Genomic DNA, 11,279 nt, shown 5'->3' on the forward strand with positions numbered 1-11,279 from the left:
TTCACTGTTTGTTTGCTTCACATTTTAAATTGTTTATACTTTTAGAAAATGTTCACAAAGTATGCTCGAATTTTTGTGTATACACAGTGTATTATTGTGAATACCGTATGAAGTACATGACTAACACTTACTATTTTGAATTTCCATGTTAGTGCAATTATTAAACATTGCAGTTTGAGTGTAATGGATGGCTATGTTGATATTCAGATTTAATACTGTTGAAGACTGTTTGCAAGGCAATAACAAAACAAATTTGGAAATTGTTAATATCACTTTTGAAACAGACTTTTTTTTTTTTTTTTTTTTGTAATTAATTTGGAAAATATGTTAATTTGGACATCAAAGTAGTTGGCCTAATAAAGTTTAAGTATATATTTTCAGATTGAAAGTACTGGGAATATCTGTGATGAAATATATGTGACCTTTGACCCATGCAGTATATGTAGGGTAAGAGTAAATAGGTGATCAGTAGGGAAGGCTTAAACTTCCTTATATGGCAAGGAATGCTACAGTAAAAATCTTGTGATGAGAAGCATTCAACAATTAGTAATTCAATACATTCCTAAGAGAGAAAAAAAATGGTCAAAAGAAAGGTTAGAAGTCTAAAATACTCATTGTAAATAGACTTTTACCATTCTAGTGACCCAATTCCTCATCTGTAATGATGTTGGTGTTTTTTGTCTTTATCTAAACATACCTTTTGTATTAAGTCTTATAATTAAGTACCAGACCAAATGAGTTACCATGAATATACAGTGTCTGTAAACACTTGTTTAAATACCGATTTCAGAAGTGGAATTTCTCAATATTTAATAATGAAGATAATGTAGTTATCAAAGCTACCAGCAATTATTTCATTTTAGATCAGACAGATTTCATTTACCCTGGGTTACCAAATATTTCACTTACCATGGTTACTACAGATGTCACTTACTGGCAGACACAACAGATTTCAATTATCTGTAGCTACCAAAGATTTCACTTTCTGATAGTTACCACAGATTTCACTTACATTTAGATACCACACATTTCACTTAAAGGTAGATACCACAGATTTCACTTACAGGTAGATACCACAGATTTCACTTTCTGATAGTTACCACAGATTTCACTTCCAGGTAGATACCACAGATTTCACTTGCAGGTAGATACCAAAAATTTCACTTTCTGATAGTTACCACAGATTTCACTTCCAGGTAGATACCACAGATTTCAATTATCTGTAGCTACCAAAGATTTCACTTTCTGATAGTTACCACAGATTTCACTTACATGTAGATACCACACATTTCACTTCCAGGTAGATACCACAGATTTCACTTTCTGATAGTTACCACAGATTTCACTTACAGGTAGATACCACACATTTCACTTCCAGGTAGATACCAAAGATTTCACTTTCTGATAGTTACCACAGATTTCACTTTCTGATAGTTACCACAGATTTCACTTCCAGGTAGATACCACAGATTTCAATTATCTGTAGCTACCAAAGATTTCACTTTCTGATAGTTACCACAGATTTCACTTACATGTAGATACCACACATTTCACTTCCAGGTAGATACCACAGATTTCACTTTCTGATAGTTACCACAGATTTCACTTACAGGTAGATACCACACATTTCACTTGCAGGTAGATACCAAAGATTTCACTTTCTGATAGTTACCACAGATTTCACTTTCTGATAGTTACCACAGATTTCACTTCCAGGTAGATACCACAGATTTCAATTATCTGTAGCTACCAAAGATTTCACTTTCTGATAGTTACCACAGATTTCACTTCCAGGTAGATACCACAGATTTTACTTCCAGGTAGATACCACAGATTTCACTTCCAGGTAGATACCACAGATTTCACTTACTGGTAGATGCGACAGATTTCAACAATATTAACAGATGATAACAAGCTTCAGTCATCTTTTGTGTCATACGCACATGATTTAGTTTGTTCGATAATAAACTCTCTCTTCCTCCTGTTTTATTGGCTTAGCAGAAACACCCAAGCGTGTTTTAGAGTATGCTGTACCTAAGTGTTTTAGCTCTAGGCCAGAGGTGGGCACAACTTATTACTGAAGGTGCTTGCAACAGGCAATCAGCGCCTTCTCCATCCAATTCAGTATCTTTATTTACAGTTTTCATTTAGTTCCATTTCTATGAAAGGAACAAGGAACAGTTTGGGCATAAGCTGTTTTATACCAAATTTACATCTTTGATTTTTATTGATGGTTAAAATATGGGCTTGAGGGTTAAAGCAAGTTTCAAGCTTCTCTCAAGCCTATACCATACTTTAAATGTACATGCATGTTGTACATTACAGGACTTTGTCTTCTTTAGATATAACATTTGTTTATTGTTAAAAAGAAATAATTTGTGAATGCATTTAACAAAAATCTAGTAAAGAAACATGACTGAGTTTTAAATATAATTCTTTAATATTTTTTTTTCTAAATCGTTGATGGTATTAACTAAGGTGTGTTTCTTAAAGGTACTTTTTATATGTATATGTGCAAAGATTTAATATATCCGTTCTATCCTTAAACAATGTTGTAAAGTTTTAATCTCGTCAGGAAATATGTTATCAAATTTCTAAATATTCATGTCGGAAGTTGCTGTGTTTTTGCGTTACCATATACATACATGTGTTCTATTTTGATACAAATATTATATACATTTTTAATTTTATTTTGTCTTGTGCTACATGTAATCATGATATTACCGCAGTGCTTTTGTGCTCTAACATACAGTATAATTATGCTTCCTCTCAGTGCTGATCGTAAACTCCATTGTATCCTTTGATGACAATATTTGAAACACATTCTTAAAAAGTCTTTTACTTAACACTAAAACATATGGATAATTTGCTTGATTTCAACCACAGACCAGATGTGCTTTTATGTATATTTGAAAAAAAACATCCCAGTTAATATATTATTATTATCATACCTAAAACTTGAGTGTAACACAAGTCTTAGAAAAAGAACGCTTGAGTGAGACTTTCACATATACCTAGTACATCTCTATTGACAATAAGGCTAACACTAAGACATGTGCATCACTTAATTATCAACATAGCCATGGAAAGCTCCTTTGGTATATCAGATCAGTCTGTATTTTAACAGCATTCCATATCAGCTGATATCCTTTAAATAGCAGTGGTGCTGAATGTACTCGGTGTATTGAATTCAAACATCCTCAGGCCTCATGCAGGATCTTCACACATTACTTGATCAAAATCAAACAGGTCGTATATAATTGTAATACTCTAGCTAAAGCCCAAAAGGAAAAACAAAACAAAACCTGAGGCCAAGTTGTACCTGTGTGTTATATACTCTGAACCATTACTGCTCTTAAACATGAAAGATGTATTCAGGCACTTGGAACGAATGTCATTTTGAAAAAAATCATGTCATTAATTTGCTTTGCCTTATATTTCTGTTCAAAACTTAAGATGTTTCAAGAAATAGTTGGAAACTAGTTTTTATCCGACACATAATCTTGACAAAACTTTACAAAGCAGGGTCATTTTATTAACAAGAAGTGTTTAATGTTTCAACAAATTTCAAAATACAATGTGCAAAAGAATATTTAATGACATGAAGAACGATTAAAACAAATATTTTTCCATATCAAACTGCTGATATTTTTTCAAATATTTGGCTCCCTGAAGGAGTTCAGTCGTTAATTTAATGCACCAAATATTTTGAATATGATTTTTAAAAATGAAAACTTTATTTACATTTTTTTAGGATCTATTTGCCATTCAGTAAGTAGACCATACTTTGATCTGCACTGTTATGTCTCAATGCTTGAGTTATTTACATTTTTTTAGGATCTATTTGCCATTCAGTAAGTAGACCATACTTTGATCTGCACTGTTATGTCTCAATGCTTGAGTATATGAATTACCTTGTGTCCCTAAATGGAACACACGTTTATTGTATGATGAAATTCATCAGCCATTGTCTCCACAATTATGTGGAATTTATTATTTTGATGAGGATGAAATTTTGAGATTTTTTTGCTTGTGTTCAAGAATTAAGGTTATATGCTGCCATACCTTTACCTGTGACTTGTGCTAAAAAGTTTTTTTTTAATCTTTAATTTTTTCTTCAAAATTACTTCAAAATAATCAGTGGTTTCTGTTATTAAAACAAGTCTGTTACTATTTTTAAGATATGGCAGAACTTCATTTTTTTAAAGTACATGCATGTAGAACTCTTTTGAAAGAAAAAAAGATGTATGGCAATTTAATGTAGCATATAGCCTTAAGTAGTACTTATAAAATGATATACTTTTGCTTTGCTGTCGAAAGCAGTGTCATGCTGTGGCAGAGTCTGAAGATGACTTGTCCTCATATGAAAAGTGAAATGATATTGATCATTATGATTGGAGTAAAAATTTACGGTGTTTTAGCTTTTTAGTTTTTCATCAGTACTTTGTTGGGATACATTTAGGTAAGAAATCATTTTCAATTTGCTTAAAATGTTTTCACTGTAAATGAAATTGTAATTTAATTTTTTTGTTTTGTTTGCCTTTATGAAACTTGTGATCAGCATTTTCACCTCTCCTGCCCAGACAGGAATATTCGGTTGGCAAGGTGACATCATTCCATCAAATAGTTCATGAAGAATCTGGTCTGAGTGTGTGAACTGACAACATTATCATTTTATTCAAGAACACTGTTAATATACTAGAAGTATAAATCTATGTAATTGAAATCCATGACACTTTTGGAGGGTTTTTTTTCTTCAGAAGAATGTCCCAAAAACTATGGGGTAACACTCACTGTTGACATCCCTTCTGAAATATGATTTGCAATTCATTGTTGGAATAAATAATTTCAATCTAATTCCTGTTTTTCACTTGGCCTCCTTTCCCCTACAATAAATGAGGGGTACGCCTTTTCACTGAATCTGTAGGTGGGAATATTTCTAGAGCAACGCACTCTAGCTTTGCAAACAATTTTTATCGATATTGGCACCCATGACCATTACCTGAAATAACCCTGACATTGGTTTTAAATTTTTTCCACAGATTGACTTAATGAAATAATTTTCCTTGGAGATAATCAATAAAAGATATCAGAGTGACGATCTTTACTTAATCAGAACCTGAAGTACCCCAGTATGTAGTATTGATGTTTTATGTAGATGAGATTTTGTAGAGTAGTGTGCCATCCCAAAAGTCAGTTAGCTTACGCCCGGCTATAGTGACCGTTGTCTGTTTTTTTTTTTTCTTCCCGAGTCAAGGTTTTTGTTGAAACAACCTTTTATCAATAACCAAGATGCATAGTCAAGTACAACATTGAAGGGTTTTAAAGGATGTTCAATAAATAAACTGGAGCCACATTTAAGGTCACCAGGGATAAATGTGTTTGAAGTAGATAGGACCCGTGTCATGGCATTGTGCTGGTAGCATCCTAAGATTAAAATCTGAAGGCTATAAAGCTTGTTCAAATGATTGACCTTAACCTTGTTTCAAGGTCAGAGTTGTCAGAGGTGTTAAAACCTTCAAATTAACCATAGTCGTAGCTAAGGGGCATGATATTCTACTGGCAGCATACTGAAATGAAGTACTCCCATGTTAACTGAAATGAATGCCCTTGACCCATATTCAAGGTCACAGTGCTTAAACATGTCAAATATTTGTTGACTTCTGATAGATATTTGAAAGGCCTTCTGAGATGAAGATTTATCAAGTTTGGTCTGGAAACAGGGTAGTTAGTTTGGGACAAACATGACTGTTGCCAAACTAAATGCTTCCCCATTGTCTCATTTTTTTCCTGTAAGTTGCTGGACATATGAGAGGTTACTGGCTCATTTTGGCTTGCTGTTTGGTAGGAATGGGTTTTTTTTGTTGTTGTTTTTTAGTTTTTTTTTAATTTTTTTGGAGGAGGTGTGAGGGGTGGGGTGGGAGGGGGGAGTTGAACATTTTGATGTGACAAAATATTTTACACTTCGCTCAATAGCCTGTTTTCCTGTATAAATGCTCATTTACCAATATCAGGTAAAAAGGAAAGCATAATATTTAGGTGGTTATAGATTTGAAATGTCTCAAATTGCTTCAGTTGTCTCATCTTGAAAATACATACACAGGATGATAGGATTGTCAGTTAGTCTGAAGGATCTCATTAGGATATCAATACCTCTAGCTAAATTAGTTTTATACCCCGTAGTGTTAATGTATAGAATCATGTCTTCCCACACGTAGATTATAATACATATGGATTCATTAACTTCAAAAGCAGTAAAGGATAAAACTGGGTAATTTTTAAATGAAATTCTGTCAGAGTTGGAGAAATGTAATGGATTGAATGTTTTTTAATAAATATAAAGTAAATCATTAAAAGATGAAGATATGGATAGAAATGGTGCGTAATGTTGCCAGATTTTGTGAAAATCCTCATTAAACAGTTTTAGTAACTAAACATAAAGATTCTCAGAATATGTACCTGTTGATTGTTGTTCTCATTTGAATGGAAGAATGTATAAACTTGATCATCTTCCAAAAATAGTGTGCCATTTCTTAATATTCTCATTGTGATATCATCTGTACTATCAAATTATTCTAGTGAATGCCATGTTGGTTAAGTGAAAAAATATACCATTACAATTATTCTGATTTTTTTGTGATACAATATAGTTTATATTTGGTAAAAACAATATTCCACCCCCTTCCCACATACAACATTCTTTTCGGTATTTAAAGCATAAAAGAGATTGCTTATGATACAAGTGACCCAAACATATTCCTAGATACTGACAACATCAGTGGTGTGACCCAAATAGGGATCAACCCAGGGTTATTTTACTACAGGTATTGGGTAGTTTTCCCTTGCAGCTAAAATTCTCCTTATTCAAAATGTTCCATTTGAATCTTCAAATATATTCATCTATTTTATGTATATATTACTGGGCTTTCTCTATAAATTTCGCTTATTTCAACAGAAATTACATTTTGATTTTTCAGTTTGATTGTTTTTAAGCAGAATTTGATAGATCAAGTATATTTTCTGTTTTAAAAAGAATCTTACATTATTCAAAAGTTGTTTGAACAATCAGTCACAAAGTGCTGAAAATAATCTATAAATCATCTTCAGTCTAAGAGGCTTTCTCCTAAGGCCCTTTGGACCACAAGCTATTTTCCCCAAATCACAAAAAAAAAACTTTCCCTTATATCCCAGATAGATCCTTGCAAAAGAGGTCAATTTATGCTTACTGCCCAAGACTGTTTTGTGCCATTAAAATGATCAAAATATAATGAAATACCATACAGTGGAATGATCACTTAATCATCCTGAAGCCGGCTTAATTTTATCCCTGAAGAGCTATACCAACATGGCATTCACTCATTTGGAAGACACTTTTCCAATGATGTTCTGGAGTTTACGAAATTGTCCATTTTCCATTTTATCATGTTTGTAGAAATATAATTATTACAGTATTACTCCCACTACCAATGAAAACATTTGTTAAAGTATCATATTGTTACCTACATTAAAAATACTATTACCATAACAATAAATCAATTTTAATATGACTTCTTGTTGTTTGTTTATCAGACTTCTGTATTGTAATGTAGTAAACAGATGAATAAAAACTACTGATTTCTTAGAATTTTTTAATCTAAATTACATCAGAACTTCCTTAAGGCTATTCCAGTCAAATAACTATCCTGACACATGACTCCTTGTTTTGTTTAGAGGTGCTACACATTATTGATAATTTGCCATGGACTGAAGTGATGTAATTTGGAGTCCTGCAGTAGATGTTTTACTGAAATATCCCTTACATGACTTTCTCACTTTTTTGTTACATATACAACATATATAAATCAAAACATAAAAGAATTCACTGCCCATTTCTAAAATAAAATAACCAGAATTACAACAATAATCCATTAAGTGATGACTTAATCTCACACATTTCTGAAAATATCCAATTCATATTTAATACTGAATAACGATTTTATATACAAGATAGTCCTCATGATAAGTACAGGTAAAATGACTGTACATTAACATTTCCACCAGTCATCTGATATAATCATTAAGTTATGGTTAGCACAAGCAAAACTGGTATATTTTACCACTGCATTACTATCAACTGCCATGCATTTGTTAACATTATTTGCCACTGTTGTAATGTTAAACATACAACTGAGTCTTGCATTGCATCTCCATGTCAACACAGTGTGTCTGTGTACAAGATTCCAGAACTAAGTAGTGTTAACAAAATATATTTGCAATTCCACTCCAGCTGTCAGATATTTCTGTTTTACTTGTACAGACAAACAAATCAACAGATTGGTTTAACACATCATCCAAAGATGATATGGACATGATAACCAGTACCACGGTCTTAACTGCCTACACCGATCTGTCCTGTAACAGCTGCCTCCTTAGTAAATGATACCAGGTATATAGTACCAAAGTCCTAGCTGCCATCGCCCATCTGTGCAGTGACAGTGGGACCTTTGGTCATTGATAGTTGCCGTTGTGCTTGCTGGTGTTCAATATGTAATTTGCCAAGATCCATGAGTCTGCTTCTGATATGATCCATACGATGGTAGGCTAATGTCAGGTCTTTCTGGGCGGCATAGGATGAACCTTCATGGGGTTGACCTATTTACAGAGAAATATGATTACAGAAGAACTTGAAAATGTCTTTAATTTCCTTGCTCTCAAGTACATCAGTATCAATGTTTAACAAATATCTATCATCGCTAGTAGCAATTTTGACCTTGAACTTGAAACTATCAAATTCATTCAAGTCAAAATCTTTTCATATAATCTTATCAAAGGTGATTACAATCCTTCCCCCTTCCCTCTCAGTGTTGTTGAAGTGAAGCCATTAAAAATACAAAATAATCCAAGGAATTGTTGTCATTGACCTTTATATAATATTTTGTAAACTCCTTTCAGAAATAACAGACTGACTGCAATCTGAAATGCCAATCAAATGATGGTAGGCTATTTAACATGTCAAACTTATGAAGAGTCAACATTTTGTTTGGGGAGAAAATTGATTCAGAGCTCACACTTCTGATGTAACTGTCAAACCTCTCTGTATAATTGGCTTTAATTATTGTCTTCAGAACTTACCTGTAGATACCTGTGTTAGATAATTTATCTGCTGTGTGAGTTTTTTCTCAACCTCCATCAATATCTTCATGAAGTTGGTGGTATGTGTCTCAACTTGTTTTAATACAGGTTTGTCCTTAGCTAGTTCTTGAAGGGCTTGACCTGTCATAAATACGAAAAGATGATGATCTGGATGTTGGTCGTCAGAAAAATCCACAAGATTTTAATAACATTATATTTTGTACTTACCTGTCCTGAAACTTGAATTCCAGTTCTGGAAATATCCATTTTTAATTTACACAGAATGTACTTTTTTTTATAATATTCCCTCAGTATAGTTTGGACATTTTTTTCACAAGAATAAGATTTATTTTGTTGTGTTCAGCCAACAAATCAAACACAGATATACAGCATACTGCTAGGCATTTCACACTAAGTGTTGACATAAACTGTAGCAACCATGGAGAGATAATTGCCTGTGATCTGCATCAGTTCAGGGTCATAACAACACTACTAACCAGGCTAAAATGCAATATTTGTGTCCAAGCTGTTTCAATGCCATGAATAAAATGCTAATCAAATTAGTCATTGTTCATCACATAGTTCTGAGTGATAATATCAACCACCATTTAAATATAAAATGCTTGTCAGCAAAATATGCATTGTTTAATTTCATGATTGAAGAAGTTGGTATCAGTAAAGACATCATGTATTGTTCAGTGCTTATGAACTAGTACAAAATTAATATTGATTGGAACCTTGACTTATGTCCAAACAATTATCAATATCACAGAGAATTTCAAGAAAAAAGTTCTTGATAAAATTAGATAAAAAATATGGATTTTTTTTTTAATGTAAAAGAAGCTGTAAGGAAAATAGCCCCTTGTCATTTTCAGACAAGATTAATACTGATTTCTCAACAGTACTTCAAAAACCTCATTATCTTTACATAATGTTAGGGTTTATATCTATTGATGGGAAAAAAGCACTCATCAACAGCTATGATGAAATTTATCTTGTGACTCATTCCTAAACAACCCTTTGTTGTCTACTACACAATGTCCAAAAATCCTAAACTTACTCCAAGAAATTCTGAAATCACATGACCCTTTGACACCATATGTGTATCAATTAAGCACTAAGGAGACAAAATGGAGCAGTCACCCATCTAAATACTGACAACACTCGATATTACAAAACTTTGATTCATGGACACAACACTTAAAAGCTAGCTATTGGACTGCGCAGCTGAAATACCCATATATGTGAACCGTCATATTACTTTGTTCACCAAGGTTAACCTGATCATCCTAAATTGCACACACAAATTTTGTTATAGCCAAGTCACCTCGGTAGACGCCTGTGTCCAGTCTTTTTAAGCAATCATTGAATAGCTTCTGCATCCCCTCATCCGGGATGGATAAGTGATTAGTGCCAAACTCTGCATGTTATATTCATTACCTGATACATGTGTAACACAGCCCGTCAAGAGACAAGTAAAGAACGCAGGTTTTCTTCTTGACAATTAGTTTTAATCTTAAGATAACAAGGTCACACAGAGTGGAAAGGTTGATGGTCATGAGAGCTGAGTCTGGCCTGCTGCTTGGTCTCTAAAATCAGACTCCAGGTTTACAAATTGTACTGTACCTTTTATACTTAAGTTTAAATTTGAGATCCTCATCCAGGAATCAAATCCGGATTCCCAGTGTAATACTTTACCTGCTGTACATTTATACCTACTGAGTTAAAGAAACATGTTCCGTCTCTTACAGACAGAGACCTATTTAAGTATATGCAAATCACATTATGAAATGAAAAACAGACAAGTAAGTGGCGGTACCCTACCTGACCTGCTCATATGATATTGCTTTCCTTGTGTACATGTTTTGTTTTGTTTCAGTATCGTATGATAGATGATTCGTGTTATTTTACTTTTAGTAGTATAATAGCTAGAACGTTCGATTCCTGTCAAAATCACATCAACATCGCATTATGACATAGAAATACAAACCGAAGTACTGTGATATTATCATAATTATTTACCTGCACTTTGTATTGCCGTAGCAATATCTTTTTCTATGCTCTCGAGCTGTTGCAAACGCGCCACCGGTCCTTCCGCCATTGTTGCATTGTAGATGGCGCTGTTTCGAGTTTTAACACAACTACTTTCATTTTGCACACAATTTACA

The 11,279-nt window shown here is 33.2% G+C and overlaps 1 protein-coding gene across 1 annotated transcript; it reads right to left on the reverse strand.

Annotated features, from left to right (window-relative positions):
* Window positions 1-7,614: 7,614 nt before the first annotated feature.
* Window positions 7,615-11,212, reverse strand: LOC132550566 (mediator of RNA polymerase II transcription subunit 11-like). The gene is made up of 3 exons (XM_060214656.1): window positions 11,134-11,212; window positions 9,112-9,252; window positions 7,615-8,631 (listed from the first exon to the last, which is right to left on the reverse strand). Exons 1-3 carry the CDS (start codon window positions 11,210-11,212, stop codon window positions 8,444-8,446), a joined length of 408 nt encoding a protein of 135 aa, XP_060070639.1. The 3' UTR covers window positions 7,615-8,443.
* Window positions 11,213-11,279: the final 67 nt, after the last annotated feature.

This window comes from Ylistrum balloti, unplaced genomic scaffold (assembly GCF_031769215.1).
Source record: "Ylistrum balloti isolate Yb309-2 unplaced genomic scaffold, AGI_CSIRO_Ybal_v1 Utg370128, whole genome shotgun sequence".
Lineage (NCBI taxonomy): Eukaryota > Metazoa > Mollusca > Bivalvia > Pectinida > Pectinidae > Ylistrum > Ylistrum balloti.

What these genes read in the sequence shown, in the direction of transcription:
- LOC132550566 (XM_060214656.1), bottom strand. Translation starts at nt 11,212, where the DNA reads ATGGCGGAAGGACCGGTGGCGCGTTTGCAACAGCTCGAGAGCATAGAA. An exon ending in TACGGCAATACAAAGTGCAG is followed by an intron (nt 9,253 to 11,133) that starts GTAAATAATTAT and finishes TATTTATGACAG; the next exon opens with GTCAAGCCCTTCAAGAACTA. An exon ending in TCTAACACAGGTATCTACAG is followed by an intron (nt 8,632 to 9,111) that starts GTAAGTTCTGAA and finishes CTCTGTAAATAG; the next exon opens with GTCAACCCCATGAAGGTTCA.